Source organism: Balaenoptera musculus, chromosome 15, assembly GCF_009873245.2.
Source record: "Balaenoptera musculus isolate JJ_BM4_2016_0621 chromosome 15, mBalMus1.pri.v3, whole genome shotgun sequence".
Taxonomy (NCBI): domain Eukaryota; kingdom Metazoa; phylum Chordata; class Mammalia; order Artiodactyla; family Balaenopteridae; genus Balaenoptera; species Balaenoptera musculus.
The window spans coordinates 59082159-59103160 of NC_045799.1; the positions used below are offsets into that span (position 1 = coordinate 59082159).

General features: G+C 40.3%; 1 protein-coding gene across 5 annotated transcripts in view; it reads right to left on the bottom strand.

Annotated features, from left to right (window-relative positions):
* Nucleotides 1–21002, bottom strand: part of TXNDC11 (thioredoxin domain containing 11) — a 64731-nt gene that overhangs the window by 17452 nt on the left and 26277 nt on the right. For 4 of the 5 annotated variants that reach the window (XM_036826582.1, XM_036826581.1, XM_036826584.1 and 1 more), the window contains 2 exons: nucleotides 3240–3352; nucleotides 954–1154 (listed from right to left, as the gene is read on the bottom strand). The exons of the other annotated variant lie outside the window; for it this stretch is intronic. In XM_036826582.1, the coding sequence (XP_036682477.1) occupies nucleotides 954–1154; nucleotides 3240–3352 (314 nt within the window). The remainder of the gene's footprint in view (nucleotides 1–953; nucleotides 1155–3239; nucleotides 3353–21002) is intronic. 5 annotated transcript variants of the gene reach the window in all.

Consider the following 21002-nt stretch of genomic DNA (forward strand, 5'->3'; position numbering starts at 1 on the left):
TTTCATCTTCTCCTCCTTCCTCCTCTAAGCCATGGTAGCAGCATTCACTCAGAAGGCCCCCAGCAGGGGTAATAACTTCCACAAAGAGGCTCCAGAGCAGCCCCGGGAGCGGTGTGGCCTGGCCCCCCGGCTCCCCCCGGAGAGCAGGCCGTCAGGCTCACGTGGAGGGCTCGGGAGAGGCAGCACCCAGGCAGCCTGGCCAGTGATTCACTGGCTGTCTGAAATTGGTTCTGGCCAATTAAGGGATCCTTGAGGGAAGGAAAAAATAAAACCCCCAGTAAATCCAATTTAGCAATCCCAGGCGCTCTCGGCTGATTGTTATTGCTCTCTGTAAGTGCCTCCAAACGATCCCATGTATAAAATAAACTCACACCCAGAGACAGTGAATGCACCAGATGAAGCAGAAAAGGCAGCAGGGAGGGGCTGACTCCTGATGGCGGTTGTCTCCGAAAACTGCTCTGTGAGACATGCAAGGTTTAGAAAATCGTGGGATCCCAAGGTCACCACCACCGCTGCTGGCTGCTGGGCTGAGGGTGGCCAGGGCCAACAGTCTGATCGAACCCCCGCGACAACAGCATCCCAAAGGCCACACTAAACCCTGCCTGTGTTGTCCATCCCCTCTGCCCCTCTCCCAGGCATCCGTCACCGCAGGAAGAGGGCCATCTGGTCCTTTTCCAGAGAGGCACAGTTTGCCTTCCCTGTCCCCTCCGACTCACCCCGACCTGAGCAGCTGTCAGTAATGTGGCCAGAGAGGCTGTGGTGAGTCCTACCCAAGGCACGGGCTCTCCTGCCCACTTACAGGAGAAAGGAGTAACGCCACAGAAACATAGCAGCTGCTCCTGGCGGCCGTTTGGCGACTAGGGGAAACTACTCTGATCGCAGAATGAGAAAAGGCTAAGTTAATGAGTTTCTCCGACTCCTTATGAGACACCTTTCACCATTATGACTCTTACCTCATCTATTAAAGGATGACTTTCGGCTAAGGGATTAAAAGGTATAAATACAAAAAGTGCTGGTCCCTTCTTCAGTTCATTGTTCAGCAGGAGACTCTTGCCGCCGTGTGGCCGCAGCCATCGTAGGAGCGTCTCTCGGTTTTCTAAGGCCCACTTATAGATGTTCTCAGCTGTGTAGCTGATGACCTCCCTGGGAAAGACCTGGGAAGGACAAACGCACAGAGGATAAAAGGCAGGACAGGATCAAAGCACATCAGTCCCGTCCTCAACCCCACACTTCACAGGTGAGGAAAATGAGGCTCAGAGCAGTGACACGACCTGTCCCTGCCTGTGCAGCTAAACCCTGGCTCTACTTCTCCAGACAGAGCGCTTCCTCACCAGCAGCTCAGAAAAGCAAAAGCAGCTGTAAGAGGTGACTTCCATATCATGTGGTTCATCTTTTTCCCTTTAGACAGACTCATCTATCAACAAATAAGTCTCCCTGCCTGCTGCTGGCAACAATGACCTCTACCACCCTGCACAAGGGGAGCTCTAAGAGAACAGAAATGGTGGAGTCAAGGATAATTTTTACCTTGGCAAAATCATGTTTAACTTGGTCCCGGGGGACCGTCTGTTAGGGCAGAAGTTTGGATCTGCCTTGCTCACATGTACCCTCAGTGACTAGAACACCTGGCACAGAGCGGGAACTCAACAAATATTTGCATGAATCCATGAGTGACCTAGAACTTGTACAAGGCCACGGATCACATTTTATGTGTACAGAATGAAGGAGAGATACACCTAGATTTTTTGCTTTGTTTTCCTATAATAATCAAGAGTACGTCAACACAAAATTATTTTTGAAATTCCAGTGATATAAATCACTGGGTTTCAAACAAAACTCCCCACAGAATGCTTTGGAGAGTTCCACAAAATGAGATATTTTACACTCCCCAAAATAGAGGTTTAAATTGGCTTACAATAAAGATGTCCACTGCTTTTATTTTTTTAAAACACTGGTATCCCAGTAATATTTCATTTGCTAAAAGGAATTCTGCTGCTACACCAACCAACCAAACTTAAAAACTATGGAATTGATGCAGTAAGCCCAATATCTTTTTCAGTATCATTCTCAGTCCTACCTTCTTTTCTCCGTCTATTTAAAATTTCTTCCTCAGTACCCTTTACTATACATAAACATGATATATGTTGGTTGTATAGCATGCTATAAAGGAAGGATGAAGGAAAATGATAGCAAAGGCAGATGAAGTCAAAAGAAGCTTAGACAGAGAAACAAGGAGAGTGGGGTGGGTGGTGGGAGAAACCATCACAGCGGTGATTCCCAAAGTGGGATGGTGGGAGTCTGAAAAAACATAATCATCATAATCAACATTTCTATCTGGAACACAAGTAAATACATTTGACTTTGGGAATATAAACTGCGAGAAGTAAAGCCATCTGGGATATAGAGATATGCAGAAGCCAGGGTGACTGGTACTGAGGGCGCCGCCCGGGAGGGTCTAACAGCATGAGGCCTACACGCTGAGCCGAGGGGAGCATGGGATTAAAGGGCTGGGCACACACTGGGTACAGGAGATCTGGTCTTCACTCGACCTGTAAGTCACTGACACCATCAATGAAGTCAGAGAGAGAAAATACTGAAGAAAAATCAACTCAGTGCTGGGACTGAGGAAGTAGCAATAAACAGAGCAGAAGCACAGGACTAAGCAGGATACAGGTCAAAAGCTCAGAAATCGCTGAGTTGGGGCTGGTCCACCAGAAAGCAAATAAAATCAGGGAACACAGACAACAATGGAAAGCGAGGCTCTCTGGGGTGGAAAGCCAACAACTTCTCACTGTGACTTGACAAGAACTTCAAAATCCATTTCATCAGCTAAAGGAGAAAAGCATGTCACATTACTACTCTTGATAAATGGAACAAATGAACAGAGAACACTGCCCAAAGGAAGCTTAACCTCTGAGAACATGGGCCCAGAGTAACACTTCTCCAACAGAGTAACTCTGCAATTTCACCCAAGAAGGAAAACTAACAAGGCTTTATCAAAATCTAAGAATATAAACAGAATTTCTAGATGTTAAATCCAAGAGCCCTCTAATGCATGGGTTCTAAACCAGGGGCATGGGCTCTACAGAGGGACTGTAGGGACTCTCAGTTTGCAATATAAAATCATGTGCACTCTCCTACACAGAGTATCCATAGATTTTATCCAATTCTCAAAGACGTCTGTGATCCAAACAAGGTTAAGAACCACTGCGCTAATATAAACGTGATTTCAAAATACTTACAAGTGATGTGTTGAAATGTCTATGTAAATACACACTTCCAGAGTGTACTAAGGATACCAGTTTCGCAAGATGTTTATTTGTGATAACCCCAAATCGTACTGTTCCTAGGTAATCTGAAACAGAAAATTTTCCTTTATTAAAAAGAAAAAGCCTATGCCTTAAAACAACCACAAAACCCAGTGATCAAATCCTGACGCACAAATTCCCCAGGGCAAAGCTCTTTTTGGGGACCTATCCTAGATAGAAAAGGAGAAGCCGAAGAAACAACCTCCTGAAACAGACCTCATGTCTACTCCTGCACACCTGTCTCTGACAAGCACTTTCGCTGTGTCCGTCAATGTCCCCCCGACTCACTAGCCCCACCTGGGAGCCCAGGCACATGCTGTTCTGTCTGGACACTTCCACGGCCAATTCCTTCTCATCATTCAGATCTCGGCTCTGACCCCACATTCTCTGAGAAGCCCTCCCTGACCACCCGCCTCCGGACAAACACTCAGAGGATGGTCTGGAAGGGGAAACTGGGGCTCCCTCCTGATTCAGGTCCTCTCTCTACCATTACTCTAATTTTTTAATAGCACTTATTAACAGGTACATAATCCTACTGATTTATTTAGATTTTCTTTGGTCCAACTTCCTCTTAAGTTCTGTGAAATTAGAAACCTTGTTTATTGCTGTTACCCCAGCACCTAAAGCAGTGTCTGGGCATATGCATATTGATCTCTTGATTAATAAGTATTAGTTAAATGAATCAATCTAGCATATATAGTAACTCATACAAATTAGTAAGAAAAAGAAAGCAGTTAAAAATGGACAAATCACAGAAAAGGAAATGTAAAAAGGCTAAAAATACACTCAACCTCACTACTTCAGAGGAAAGCAGATGAGAACAAAATGCCACTTTTCACCTTCAAAATGCCCAAAATTTGAGACACAGGAAATATCAAATACTGATGACCAGCAGAGGAACGAGTCCTCTGATGCAAAGTTGGTGGAAAGGGTAAAATGGCAGCCGCTTGGGAGAGCAATCTGCTGTAGTGACACAGCCTGCGGCCCCACAGCTCCACTTCTTAGTGTCTACACATGTGCACCAAGAGACACGCAAGGACAGTCACCAAGAAATACTCTGCAGCTGTTAAAAACAGTGGGGCAGGGCTATCTATACAACATGAATAGATTTTCTAAGACACATGAGTAAAAAAGCAAGCTGAAGAAAGATAAAGTATACCTTTTATGTGGAAAAAAGCGTCACACATAAAATGTTTTCCCCTACAGGCACGTATGTTTAGAAATGTATACAGAATCTGAAAGGATAATAAAAATTGTTTTGTGTTGGGGGATGGCGATCAAAGGGGACTTTATCCTTAGGTGTGAAGCTTTCTTTTCCCCCCCAAGGAGTATATTTAATGTAGTATTTGTGTGATTAAAAACTGACTAAAATATCTACTATTAAAGGAGGTGGGTAAGACAGTGTAGGAAAAGGTGCATTCTTTCCTATCCCCTTTCTGCTTTATTAGCAAACGTTAAATAAAATCTCAGTTAAACTTTAAATGCTATCAACTGATATCTAAGTAGTTAAAATATGAAGGTGCTGAACACACGAAGTTTCTAGCTTAACCACACGGCCCACCTTCCAGCAGTGGCGGCGTCTTCCTCTCAGAGGAGGAGTGGCTGTTGAGGATGAGGGGAGAGTGCCCGTGACCCTAACGGCGGCTGGACAATCTAGCACAAACCTGATGAGTTTAAAATGGCACAAAACCAAAGAAACACAAGAAGAGTAAATCAGACATGGGGCTTCCTTGGTGGCACAGTGGCTAAGACTCCACGCTCCCAATGCAGGGGGCCCGGGTTCAATCTCTGGTCGGGGAACTGGATCCCACGTGCCGCAACAAAGATCCCGTGCATCGCAATTCTAAGACCTGGCACAGCCAAATAAAAATAAATAAATAAATAAATATTAAAGAAACAAAAAGAATAAACCAGAAATGATGGAAATGGCTTATTTATAGGGTGGGTGGCAAAGGGGGGGGTGGGTAATGGGAACTGGAGAACAGTGGTGAGGCAGCCTGACCTTCCTCTGAGTATCAGAACCATGGCAAAGCTCACAGCCTTCACACACTCAAAAACTAAAATCATGAAACCAACCAGCATGTGTGGGGACCCAGTGGGGAACACAAGCACTAACAAACCCACCCAGCTGTACTGCAAATGCATCCCGCCTCAGTGAAGGGCTGCTGAGTGGGGAGTAAGAACGGAACCAGAAGAGAACAGCAAACGGTATCTTGACTGAATACTGGAAAACTAAAGACGATGAGAGCCAGGCTTCTCAGGGCAGGAGAAAAGTTACATATGAAGAGGGGAAAGCTAAAATGAACTCTGCGGTGTTAGACTGGAATCAGAAGAAATTAGTGTAAACTTATGACCTTTCATATAACCTTACGACTTATGACACAGATAATAGATACAGAACTATAGAGGCATGCATGTGTGTGGGTATAAATACGTATATGTCCTAGCTCTGTCTGCTGAAAGGGCCTAGAAGTAATGACACCTGATACTGAAGAGCATATCTTGTACCCAGATCTGGGTTTCTAAATGTCACTCTCCAATAAAAAGAAACCAGGGCTTCTTGGAGAAGAGGCTGATCCCAGAGCTGGGGCAAAGGAAGTATAAGATGAGCCTGAAACACCCTGTCGAGTCAGAACGAAAGATGTGCTCATAAAAGGAGGGGGATATGTTCAAAGGACACAGGCGCCAACCCAAGATGCTCCTAATGGCCAAAGCCAGAACAAGTTGAGCAACAAAATAGACGACCAGTATTTTTCAAAAGTGTCAATATCATGAAAGACAAGGAGTGAGGAATTGTTATAGGAGGAGACTAATTAAATGTGATGTGAGATCCCAGATCAGATCCTGGAACAGAAAACGGTCATTAGTGAAAACACTGGCAAAATTCAATAACGTCTGCAGTTTAGTTAATAATCCTGTACCAGTGTTAATTTCTTAGTTTTGGCAAAAGCACCCTAACAAATGGTTAAATAATATGTTAACAATGGGGGAAGCTAAGTGAAGGCAGGACGTTAGGAAACTCCCTGTTCTATTCCTCCAACTTTTCTGCAAGCATAAAATTGGTTCAAAATTTAAATTTTAAAAAATGGCATAGCACGTAAGTTCAGATTCCAAAGCTGTCAGAAGAAAAAGCAGGACCCAAGAGATGATATGAATTGGTAGAAGCAAAGACACCACTCTCCAGGAGAAGGCTGAATTTTGGTAGACTGGCATCGATAAAGAGAGGAGTGAAGGAAAAGCAGCCAGTAGGAAACTCATTTGATAGTCCACCAAAGTCACCAACATGATTTACTGGAGCAGAGGAATAAGTAGTGACAGCTTGACTCAAAAGTTGAAAGGGGTAATTCAAAAACCTATTTAACTGCATTAATAAGAATCAACAGCTGCCTGCACAGAGCAGATTCTAACACACCCAAACATGTTACAATTTCAAAACTCTATTTTTTACAGAGAAATTTATAAAAATCACACATTTTAAAAGTTCCTGCATATAGTGGAAATCTTGCTGGACGAAGCAGCTTAAGTTTGCAGTCCCATGTGTACAAGGAGTACATGAATTAGCAGAGGAAGTTTACAGTATCAAAATGACACAAGAAAATACCACTTCTCATCTCCATATCCAGAACATTCTGTTAAGCAGGGCTCCAGGGCTTTATACAATAGGGGCCTTTGTCATTTATAAAATGAGTAATTTTGTCCTAAAATTAATGAAGCTTTAATATTTTAATTAAGGTCTTTGAATGTGTTAATAATTAAAAATAAATTCAGAATCATGCTCTCCCCTCCCCCAACAATGGTCCAACAATGGCATGATCCTATTCAGTTAATAATAATAATAATAAAATTTCCAAACTTGCACAAGCCTCTTCGATAGCCTTATCCACCAGAGGGCAGACAGCAAAACTACAATCCTGCAGCCTGTGGAACAAAAACCACATTCACAGAAAGACAGACAAGATGAAAAGGCAGAGGGCTATGTACCAGATGAAGGAACAAGATAAAACTCCAGAAAAACAACTTAATGAAGTGGAGATAGGCAACCTTCCAGAAAAAGAATTCAGAATAATGATAGTGAAGATGATCCAGGACCTCAGAAAAAGAATGGAGGCAAAGATTGAGAAGATGCAAGAAATGTTTAACAAAGACCTAGAAGAATTAAAGAACAAACAAACAGAGATGAACAATAAAATAACTGAAATGAAAACTACACTAGAAGGAATCAATAGCAGAATAACAGGCAGAAGAACAGATAAGTGGAAGACAGAATGGTGGAATTCACTGCTGTGGAACAGAATAAAGAAAAAAGAATGAAAAGAAATGAAGTCAGCCTAAGAGACCTCTGGGACAACATTAAACGCAAAAACATTCGCATTATAGGGGTCCCAGAAGGAGAAGAGAGAGAGAAAGGACCCGAGAAAATATTTGAAGAGATTAGAGTCGAAAACTTCCCTAACATGGGAAAGGAAATAGCCACCCAAGTCCAGGAAGCGCAGAGAGTCCCATACAGGATAAACCCAAGGAGAAACACGTCGGGACACGTAGTAATCAAAGTGGCAAAAATTAAAGACAAAGAAAAATTATTGAAAGCAACAAGGGAAAAATGACAAATAACATACAAGGGAACTCCCATAAGGTTAACAGCTGATTTCTCAGCAGAAACTCTACAAGCCAGAAGGGAGTGGCATTATATACTTAAAGTGATGAAAGGGAAGAACCTACAACCAAGATTACTCCACCCGGCAAGGATCTCATTCAGATTCGATGGAGAAATCAAAAGCTTTACAGACAAGCAAAAGCTAAGAGAGTTCAGCACCACCAAAACAGCTCTACAACAAATGCTAAAGGAACCTCTTTAAGTGGGAAACACAAGAGAAGAAAAGGACCTACAAAAACAAACCCCAAACAATTAAGAAAATGGTAATAGGAACATACATATCGATAACTACCTTAAACGTGAATGGATTAAATGCTCCAACCACAAGACACAGGCTTGTTGAATGGTTACAAAAACAAGACCCATATATATGCTGTCTACAAGAGACCCACTTTAGACCTAGGGACACATACAGACTGAAAGTGAGGGGATGGAAGAAGATATTCCATGCAAATGGAAATCAAAAGAAAGCTGGAGTAGCAATACTCGTATCAGATAAAATAGACTTTAAAATAAAGAATGTTACAAGAGACAAGGAAGGACACTACATAATGATCAAGGGATCAATCCAAGAAGATATAACAATTATAAATATATATGCACCCAACATAGGAGCACCTCAATACATAAGGCAACTGCTAACAGCTATAAAAGAGAAAATCGACAGTAACACAATAATAGTGGGGGACTTTAATAACACCTCACTTACACCAATGGACAGATCATCCAAACAGAAAATTAATAAGGAAACACAAGCTTTAAATGACACAATAGACCAGATAGATTTAATTGATATTTATAGGACATTCCATCCAAAAACAGCACATTACACTTTCTTCTCAAGTGCACACGGAACATTCTCCAGGATAGATCACATCTTGGGTCACAAATAAAGCCTCAGTGAATTTAAGAAAATTGAAATCATATCAAGTATCTTTTCTGACCACAATGCTATGAGATTAGAAATGAATTACAGGGAAAAAAACGTAAAAAACACAAACACATGGAAGCTAAACAATATGTTACTAAATAACCAAGAGATCACTGAAGAAATCAAAGAGGAAATCAAAAAATACCTAGAGACAAATGACAATGAAAACACGACGATCCAAAACCTATGGGATGCAGCAAAAGCAGTTCTAAGAGGGAAGTTTATAGCTACACAAGCCTACCTCAAGAAACAAGAAAAATCTCAAATAAACAATCTAATCTTGCACCTAAAGGAACTAGAGAAAGAAGAACAAACAAAACCCAAAGTTAGCAGAAGGAAAGAAATCATAAAGATCAGAGCAGAAATAAATGAAATAGAAACAAAGAAAACAATAGCAAAGATCAATAAAACTAAAAGCTGGTTCTTTGAGAAGATAAACAAAATTGATAAACCGGGACTTCCCTGGTGGTGCAGTGGTTAAGAATCTGCCTGCCAATGCAAGGGACACGGGTTTGAGCCCTGGTCTGGGAAGATCCCACGTGCCGTGGGGAAACTGAGCCCGCACGCCTAGAGCCCATGCTCCCCAACGAGAAGCCACCGCAATGAGAAGCCTGTGTGTCGCAAAGAGTAGCCCCTGCTTGCCGCAACTAGAGAAAGCCCGCATGCAGCGACGAAAATCCAACGCAACCAAAAATAAATAAATAAAATAAATTAAAAAAAAAAAAAAGATAAACCATTAGCCAGACTCATCAAGAGGGAGAGGACTCAAATCAATAAAATTAGAAATGAAAAAGGAGAAGTTACAACAGACACTGCAGAAAGCTTAGGACACAAAGCATCCTAAGAGACTACTACAAGCAACTCTATGCCAATAAAATGGACAACCTGGAAGAAACGGACAAATTCTTAGAAAGGTATAACCTTCCAAGACTGAACCAGGAACAAACAGAAAATATGAACAGACCAATCACAAGTAATGAAATTGAAACTGTGATTAAAAATCGTCCAACAAACAAAAGTCCAGGACCAGATGGCTTCACAGGTGAATTCTATCAAACATTTAGAGACGAGCTAACACCCATCCTTCTCAAACTCTTTCAAAAAATTGTAGAGGAAGGAACACTCCCAAACTCATTCTATGAGGCCACCATCACCCTGATACCAAAACCAGACAAAGATACTACAAAAAAAGAAAACTACAGACCAATATCACTGATGAATACAGATGTAAAAATCCTCAGCAAAATACTAGCAAACAGAATCCAACAACAAATTAAAAGGATCATACACCATGATCAAGTGGGATTTATCCCAGGGATGAAAGGATTCTTCAATATACGCAAATCAATCAATGTGATACACCATATTAACAAATTGAAGGAGAAAAACCATGTGATCATCTCAATAGATGCAGAAAAAGCTTTTGACAAAATTCAACACCCATTTATGATAAAAACTCTCCAGAAAGTGGGCAAAGAGGGAACCTACCTCAACACAATAAAGAAAAAAAAAAATTTTCAATAAACTGTTAGCCAGGTAACTGGCCAGTTGTAGTCTCTATTAACCATCCAGTGCAAGGTGTCAGAAAGACACCTGCAAGATGTAACAACATCTTGAAAGAGCATCTGGGTGAAGGCAGTAGTTACTGAGCAGTTTCTGTAGCTGGTCACTCAGACACTAAGTAGGTCAAGGTGACCACAGCATGAAGACTGTCGCCTGCTACACAAAGTGCTGAGTCCTTGGCCCTGTGTCCCTCAGCTACAAGGCAACCCACTGCACACACAGTCACCACTAGGCTCCCCACGAGACGTGGGGTGAGCAGAATGAATACTATCATGCTGATTCGCTGTTTGTGTGCTTTGAGTAACAAACAGCCTTTCTTTGATCCATTAAACCTTGTCTACTTTTAGCATGTATTGTAGGTTTACCCTTTGCTATCTTTTATGAGGCTAGGGTTCTTTTCTGCCACTAACAGAATGCTCTACCCCTGCTTCCTATGCCCCCGTAGGTGGAGCTTCCGTTGACCTTCTTGTACCTTCCACACACCACTGTCACCATTTACCTCATAGCAACCACCAAGGCTGCATCGAGAATGGAAAGATCTGAAATTCCATCTGGTTTCTATTCAGAATCATCTGGCTCACTTGTGACCTTTCTGGTGTGCATTCAGATTTTTTGTTTTTGGCCACTGCCTAATGTTTTAATATCAGACTACTTTGTTTTGCTTAAAACCATTGCTTTAAATTCAATTTTTAGTATTAAAACTTCAGTTCAGTATTAAGGTAAAGCAAACACATTCTGAGGCAAGACCTCAGTGAGGCGAAATATTAAAATTCTCAAACATGCCAGAAAGAACAAGAATTCGTTTCTTTTGTTAGCAAAAGAGAATAGTTTTTTCTTTTTATTGAAGTATAGTTGATTTACAATATTGTATAAGTTTCAAGTGTACAGCAAAGTGATTCAGATATGTACATATGTGTATGTATGTGTATATATATATATATATATATATATATATATATCAGATTATTTTCCACTAATAGATTTTTAACTGTGCTTTAAAGTTAATAATAAAGGGTCCTGCCAGAAGCAAAGCTACACAATTCGCACTCAGCAACTACCAGATTACCAAGACTACCAGGAGGACACTCTGAAGCATTAACTCAAGGATGTGCCTGCAGGAAGGAGACTCAGTATCTTAGGAAATAACTGTTTTCCCCGGGATACTTGGATAATGAGGCCTAGGCCCTGAGTGCACTGTCCTGTGTCGTAGCCACTAACCATATGTGGCTAATGAGCGCTTGAAATATGAGCAACCGAGGGACTAAATTTTAACTTTATTTGATTTTAATTAATTTAATGTAAAAGTGATACTCAACTCAGTTATCGGAAAATGTTTAAGTATGTTTAAGACAACATGGGTATGTAACCTGAAGCTAATATAATATTGTAAATCAACTATATTTCAATAAAAATAAATAAGTAAAATGAAACAATATAAATATTTGGTATATAAATCACTTTTTCAACTGTAAATTTTATAAACTCTAAATACAGATCAAGTATTTCCAATGAACATTTAGCAGCTGAATTGAGATGGGGCTGTTTAAGTATAAAAGACTTAGTTCAAAAAAAAAAAAAAAGTAAAATATCTCAATAGTTTTTATGCTGATTACATGTTGAAATGCTAATAATTTGGGTACACCGGGTTAAATAAAATATAAATTATTAAATTAATTTTACCTATTTCTTCTTAAATTTTAACGCAGCCACCAGGAAATTTTTAAATACCTCCGTGGTTCATCTTATAGTTCTACCGGACTGTGCCAAGGTGGCAATGATGAAAAAGCAGGATTCATGTAACTCAGGAAGAAGATCAGGCTAAGATAATAAGCCCATTAGCCAGTAAATCTTAATAATGGACAATTATCTGGGAAGGATACATAAGACAAAGATTTTTTCGTGAATGATTATTTTTAAGAATCCAAGAGCAGAGAATGATTATTTTTAAGAATGTGTCCCACTCTCTCCTTCGGAAAGGAAAAGGTGGGGCTCAAAACCTTGTGACTCTGGGTATAAACTGCCGAGCTTCTGAAATTCTCTCTCAGAGGGCTAGAGTAAACAGCGCTTGGTGTCCTACAAAGTAAGGTACCCAAGGATACAATGAAATAATGAGCAGAAATGCTGGAACTGAACAACATGGAAATTTTTACATCAGGACTGGCCATCTGCTCTCCAGGAGCCTTTCATGTGAGCTAATCTCTCAGGGATCATAGGACAAAATGGAATATCAGGTCAAGAAAAATACTGATAGAGGAAACTGCTAACAAATAAACCATGAAATACTTCAAAACTGAATACCACTGGATTAAGTCACATGGCTTTTAATCTGCATGGCTAAGAAGTTATTTACTCCCTGGGAAAAATTCTCTCACTTCTTTACTCTGGGAAGTAGTGACATTCCCAAAGGCAAACCTGTATTGTGGTACCTTCCATCCTTGCAACGATTCTCATTTTACTCTATACTCTGCCATTTTTATTAACTTCTACTTTCCCACTCTTCTTTACATGGTTTTGGACAAGGAAGAAAAAGGAAAACGACAGGATTATATAAAAAGGAATAACAACAGCCCCTCCAAGATTACTCAGCATTTACATGGTGATTCATCATCATTCGCTAGATGATGACTTCACACACTTCACACACTTTAAATGCATTCATCAAAATGAAAAAATCTTCAAAGAAATGCAATAGTTTATAGAAATGTTTGTTTTCAATGTATGAACTATAGCTATTGCTTGCATTTTTTCCCACAGAAATCTGACTCTGAGATTTGTATACTGTCAAAATTCTTTTTTCTTTTTTCGGCTGCGCCGCATGCCTTGTAGGATCTCAGTTCCCCAACCAGGGATTGAACCCGGGCCACGGCAGTGAAAGCACTGAATCCTGACCACTAGACCACCAAGGAACTCCCTCAAAATTCTTAATATAAAGCACAAAGCAATTATCTAGAAAAAAATCTGGCATATGGGCACCAGAGATACAATATGCACACTCTAGTACATGCCAAAATACTGCTAAACTCTAAGTAAACATGTAACTCCTTAGCTGTGATTTTTCTCTTTCTTGTGAGTTAGGGAGGAGGGAAAGAAAAATATAGTTCCAAATACATCATTTTAGGGGAACATAAACTATAGAACTAAATATGCACTGTTCTATATACTAACATGACAGTAAACTTAACACCCTCACACCATTGTTCTCATTTAACCAGAGCATAATATTAAAATGATCAATTCAAACACGTCCCTTGTGTGTACTTCAATTAAATTCCTTTTTTTTTTTAAAAAAAAAACACCCTCAGGGAGGGAAAGACTTCACAAAAGAAACACATCTGCTTAGAAATCCCTCCTCCATCCCCTCTTATGCTGCTCTTAGGGTCTAGCATAGGTGTCACATATTCTTTTTTTTTTTTAATAACTCTTTACAAATATAAAAACAATTCTTAGCTCCCAGGTCTAAAAAAAACAGGCCAAAGGCCAATGCATTTTCAAGCTGAAGTTTCCTTTAGAGGCAACTAGTTCCCTCATCCTGCAGATGGGGAACCTGAAGACCAGTGAGAAGGGGTGACTGGTGAGCTGTGGTCACACAGGACATCTGCCACTAACATGACTGATCAGGACAGTCTCTGACTACTTGTTAGGAAGATACTAAAGTCTAAGGGAAAATCAGAAAACAACGTTGGTTGCTAAGTGGGAGACACAGCCAATGAGTGCAACGGGAGTTCCAAGAAGGGAGCCAGTGGATGGAAATCTCCACTTGATGTCCACAGTGTGCCAGAAATCATGCTGGCTGGGCAATATTTACAAATCCCAGAGGACTTCAGTTAGGCCTTGAAAAATTAGGAAGGCAGATAATAACTAGGGCAAGGCCTTGCATTTTAAGCAGTATCATGGGCAAAGACCAGGAGGTAGGAATCACCATATTGTGCCGCCTGCCCCACCTCCGGAGGGTACAGAGGCAGATGGAGTGATGTGGTCCTGGATTCCTATCTCACTCCTCGTTTACTGGTACGTGACCATATTAAGTTGCTATTTCTGCTGTAACAAATTACCACTAACTTAGTAGCTTAAAAAAAGATAAATTTATCTTACAGTTCTGGAGGTCGAAGTCCAAAATGGGCCTCAATGGGCTAAAATCAAGGTGCAGCAGGTAATGTTCCTTCTGGAGGCTCTAGGGGAGAATGCATCTCCTTGCCTTTCCTACCGTTTAGAGGCTACCTGCATTCCTTGGCTTGAGGCTACCTGCACTGGCTTGTGGCCCCTTCCGTCTTCAAAAGCAGTAATGGCCGGACAAGTCCTTCTCACACTGCATCACTCTGACACTATTCTTTGCCTCTCGATGCCACTTTTAAGCATCGTTCTGATTACATTGGGCCTACTCAGATAATCCAGGATAATCTCCCTTTCTCAATGTCAGCTGATTAGCAACCCAAATCCATAGGCAACCTCATTTCCTCTTGCCATGTAATGTAACATATTCACAGGTCCTGGGGATGAGAATGTGGACATCTCTGGGGAGCCACTGTCCTGCCTCACAGTGTCCTGGAGGCTGTTAACAACCTCAGTTTCCTCACCTGAGATACTAACACTGAGATAATAACAGCTTCTACTTCAAAGAGTGGCACTGAAGACTGGATCATCCAGGTAAAGTGCTCCATCCAGTATCAGCTTATCATGCTCAACGTTACATAACAAGTGGTCAAGTGGAGACCAGAACAGGGTTTGTCTGCACCGAGTTGAGTCGTTTCACTATAAGTTTGTGACTTTATTATAGAAGGTGATCCCTGAGAGGTTTCTAAGATTTTAGTGTTTTTGGTTCTTTGTCTAGGAGTCTTATTTCAGCTTAAACAAAACAAAAAAACCAAAACCCCCCAACAACCTTGAAGAAATAGGATCAAAAATCAAAACACACACATACACACTACTAAAACAGGATACCTTTAAAAAGGCAGAAAATACCACAAGACAATTAGAAAGTAAAGATGGTGTAACTTTTCAAATACATGGGTTCAAGGAATCAAAATATCTACAAATGGGCACTAAATATAGTTCTGAGCTCTCCGCACACCTTTTGCTCTTCTCAACGCCGCCTATCTTCCACTCTCTCATTCCTTACACACTTACCTGAAAGCTGACCCCTCATTCTCCTGGGAAATCCTCCCCACCTCCAGTCTTCCCTGACCTGATCCGCACGCCCCACCTCCGTGCTCCGACGAAGCCTGTCACAGACGTGTCACTGCACTCACATTGTGGGTAAGCCCACCTGTTGGCCACACTAGCTAGTGGCATCCCGATGGTAAGGAACAAGTTTTACTCCTCTTTACAGCTGTAGCACAAAGTGGATCCTCAAATGTCTGTTGAATTAATAAGTCATGCTGCTGAAGCTAATTCAAAGTGCGGGGATGTCTGTTTTTGGCCTTAGTGCTTATCTAGCAGCACTTACAAGGCTTGAGAGATGTCATAATAGGAATAAAAGCATTTCCTATGAAATATGATCACATCCTCACTAAAATAATAGCAACATAATTAAAAAGTCAATTTTAGGTATGGGAACAAAAGGTATGGAATTTCTAATGTGTATTAATCAGTACCCAGAGGGCCTCAGAACACAGGCAGTTAGTTAGAAAAAGATTTCCCTCTTTAAGTGAGTATAGTGACAACAAATGAGATTACGTGGGAAAACCAGTGACCTAGAACCTGTTTCATTCACGGAGAATTGTTAAACCTAATGCTTGGTCCAAACTCCCAAGAGTGAGACCCAGGAACCTGAAAAAATAAAGCAATTTCAGAGTCAATCTTGCCTAAGAAGTCAATCCCTTGTTTTTTCAATGACTTTAAGAATGTCACTTTCAGGATAAGAAAATCCTACTTTTCAGACCTCTTGATGTTGTACAAAGTTTCACAATCTAACAGAAAAGTGCTCCAAAAAAGCTTTGTTTGTGAATAAGGATATGGAGGAGGGAGCTTTTTGCGTCCTGACTCAATTCTACCAGCAAATCACAGCACCATCAGACGCCACCTGGTGGAGTAGAGGAACCCTACACTGGAATTACTTCTTCCTCTAAAAAATTCCTATTAAAAAAAATTCATTACAACAGTATTTTCCAAAGGTGTTCCTTAGAAAACTAATGCCACAGGTTCCCTGTCAACTATGTTTAGGAATTCCTAAAGGTGAATGAAGGGAGTGGAAATGACGTCTTTAGTTAATAATTTAGTGTATTTTGAAGATGACATTTAAGTATCATGTGAATTTCAATTCAATCCATGAGGATTCTAGTGTCAGGGGACTGGGAGAAGCCAAGAAGAAAGAGTAAGAAGAATGAGCCAGGCAGGGACTCCATCCAGTCCAGTGGGAGTGATTCCTGCACACTGGTCTATGGAACCTGAAAGGCCAGGCATGAGGAGAAGTGGTGGTGGGAGGGGATCCAAAATGACTCAACATCCCTCTGCCAAAATCACTCCAACCTGAGCAATTTCAAGGTAAAGTATCCTTTAACTAGTCATTCATTCAAACTTTTAGCTAAATTGTTCAAGTTGTAGGAGAAAGACAACAAAACCTTGGCCTCAAGGCGCTCAATAGATACTGTCTGAACAAACCAGCTCAAATTCTGGTGGGACAGACATGCAGTCAGTTCCACAGCGAGAACACCATGCAGTACTGTCATCCCTTGGTGTCCACAGGGAATTGGTTCCAGCCCCCCACTTCCCTTGGATACCAAAATCCACGGATGCTCAAGTCCCTTAGATAAAATGGCATAGTATTTGCATGTAACCTATACACATCCTCTGGTATACTTTAAATCAAATCTAGATTACTTATAACAACTAATAGACTGTAAATGCTAAGTAAACAGTTGCAATTACAACGTAATGCTATGGAAGTAGTTGCCAGGTACACGATACATTCAATTTTTGCTTTTTGGAACTTTCCGGAATTTTCTTTTTCCTAATATTTTCGATCCAGGATTGGCTGGATCCAAAAGTAAAGAACCTGTGGATACGGAGGGCCAACTACACAAAAAACAGCAGGTATGGAGTGCTCCAGGAAAAGGGAAGAGGAAGACCTGTGTCTGCTGGTCGGTCAAGGTACATACTATCTGGTGTAGATGCTTTTAAGAAAACAGACACAGTACTTACTTCAGGTGCTTTCAGCCAATGGCTTTCTCATTAAACTGCTACAGATTTTCAGACTATTATTTTATTCACACACAACATACTTCACACATGATGTGGCCTTGTAAAACAAGCATTTACCCTTACCTCCACCCTCTCCAACTTTACAGACAGAGAAACTCAAACACAGAAGAGTTAAATGTTTTGTTCAAGTTCATAACCCTGCCAGGGGCAGACAAAAGCTGAGGACCAGATACTGCCAGATCCCAGGCCACTGCTTGTCCCCCAGGCGGCACTGCATCCCTTTTGAACAAAATTTGTTGCAAATTTTCTCTTTTAAAAAGGTCACTGAATCATAACAGAATATAACAACATTTTACCAGAACATATTTTTACAGCAAATAATGAAATAATCGTAAGATGGAAGAAAATCAAGTAAGCAACTTAAAAATATCAACCCCTCTACCAAATTTTCTTTGGGCAAATTTTCTTTAGGCCTGTCTGGAAAGGCTCCAAGAGGAACAGGCTCTGCAGTCTGGGAACAGTGAAGAAGTACAAGAGATGGGCTTCCCTAGGATCCTGAAACACACAGACTGCCAGCCCACAGTTAATCATTCAGCACTTTAAAAGGATTAACCATTAATGAGGGATGTGTAAGACCTTTTACAAAAAATTGAAAGGAAGGTTTGAATAAATTAATATCATGCTGTGATGCTAGAAAGGGAAGCTAAGTTTTATGAACATGTCAATTACCTCTAAGTCAACTTAAACATTTAATAAAATTCCAACCCAAATTCAGCCAAATGCATAGATGGATATAAAAGAATATTCCATAAAACACCAGAACTAGAGGACGTGGAGTCCAGAGTTCACCAGGTAATTACTTACAACGTAAAAAATGAAATTATATTTACTCGTATAAAAAGAGGGATGGATCTAGACCAAGAGAAAACACAGAAACAGACCCAATTACATATTAGAAAATATTTTGTGATAAAACAGGCATCATCAAGATGAAGGATAAAGAAAGCTTTATTCTGTGAATGGTGCTAACTGATTAGCCAATAAGAAGGGAGGAAAATCAATTGTGCTCTGTATTTTAAGCCAAAGTAAATACAGGCAGCATAAAGTGCCAAATAACTTTAAAATTCAAAAAGAAGTGAACTAATTAGTGACTAGATTTTTCTAAAAAAAAAATCAAGAAAAAGAACCACAGGTTTAACTACATGAAAATATAGAACTGCTAAATAAAAAATGATACAGGTAAAATGGCTAGGAAAATAATGGACAGAAATATAACAAAAGGGTTACTGCCCACACCACTTAAGAGGAGGGCCGACATCAACTGACGAATCAGCACCAAGTTGGAGAGCAATAGGTAAAGGACACAGGTAACTGAGATGTCCCCTCTCAGCAACCCCACAGCACCCAGGCAGGATGCTTCATATATGGTACATTCTCAAAATATCTGTAGACCGATGGCCAGCTAGCTTCAAGAAACGAATGTTAGAGAGTGTCCTGGTTATTTCTAAGGCAATTAAAAAAAAAAAACAAAACATTTAGGCAATGGAAAGATGTGTATTTTATATATGCTTGTGGCTTGGTGAACCAGGACATCTGCTTTCTACCACAACAGACTAAACACTTCGTCAGTTAAGCTCTCTATACCAAATGTTAAGTGTGTCAAATGTTCCTCAGGCCTCAATTTGTGTACACAATAGAAACACAACAATGACCTAGAATTTACATTCCAAACTGTCCCATTAAAAAAAAAGTCTGCACGTGTTTCTCTTACTTAACATTGGCTATTAATAATAGGTAAAATAACATTTGACTTCAGGGTAGGAGAAAGAAAAGGGGAAAAAAACCCAGATGCTCAAGGCAAGATTTATTTTAGGTAATCCTTCCAAATTTGTCTTTTTCTTCTAAAAATGGTTCATTAAGCTTAAGTGGGAGTCTACCCACAAAAATGGGGTGAAGAATTATTAATTAGAATGAACTCAGTTCTTGCAAAGTTCATATGCAACAGGATTTTATAAGACCCAACTAGAATCACAAGAGAGGGAAGAAATGTAGTACAGGTAAATTGAGCTAGATTTATTCTGAGAAGAAATTTCATGTAATCATTTGTGAAAATTAGTGATTTGACCAAAAGGATCGTTTTGTACCTTCAAGTAGTTTTTATCCATTTATTACCTTCCTTGCTTAAAAAAAAAGAAAAGAAAAAAGCAAGGGTAAGTCAACTATACTTAAAAAAAAAAAAAAGGGAGGAAAAAAGGCTACTATCTTATACTTAGAAAGGTTTTTCCAAAAAGAAGCAAAATTTTGGAAACCTCTGAATGAAAAAGATGAATCATAAACACACAATATAAGCCAGCTGGATAACAAAACATCCTTCCAAATCTTGAAATAGCTTCTCCAACTCAAGTACTTGAATGCTGCCATCATTTTAGTGATTGACTCTAGGTTACCCTTTTATACATAATCTTCAAAGGACTTTATTTGGTTTTCTAATAAGATTTTTGAACATCTATCTGCTTAAGCTTATTTAAGTTGGTAGTATTTTGTTTTCAAAATTCAAACTCTGACTCACTGAGCCTTCTTAGTCACCTGAAGCTGTGCAGCTCAAAGTCTTTCAAGTAGACAGAAGACACACCTAATGTGACAGCTTGAGTTCCTCTCCCAGAGTCCCCTGCATGAAAAGCATGAATACAGTAGATTCTCTATGCATAAAACCTTAAGACAATGGACATATTAAAATAACCAGTAATATAATTATTTGACGTATTAATAGTATACTACTATAATACCCCCTCAAAATATTGAAGCAATGTAATATCCAGTAATAGGAGGATGACTACATATTTTTGGCTGACCTACTGAGGGAAAGATGACATGGCCATCAATCTGATCACTCATTTGGCAAATAGTGATTGAGTCCCTGCTATGTGCCAGATGCTGGAGAAAGAACACTAAACTGAAGATAGACGATCCCCATCCTCAGAAATCTCCCAGCCCAGGGAAGATGACAGACAGTAAACAAATCATCTCATAACTATACACATATTGGGTGGGCCAAAAAGTTCATTCAGGTTTTTCCGTAAGATGTTATAGAAAAACGCGAACGAACATTTTGGCCAACCCAATAAATACAAACTATGTTGAGTGCTATGAAAGAAAACAACAAATCTCTCTCCAGGGGGGTAGACTGTGGAGGTGATATTTGAGCTGGAATCTGAAGGATGAATAGGGGTTCGACAGGTGGACAGCTGGGCCCTGGGGAGGGAGAGGGCACATTTCAGGAAGAAGGACTAGCACAAAGGCCCTAGTGTGAGGAAGGAGGGGCGAGACTGGACACCAGTTAAGTGCCCACTGGCCTAGGGTAGGGGTGGGAAAGGGGCTTGGACCAGAGTGGTAACAAGGAGATGAGGAGCAG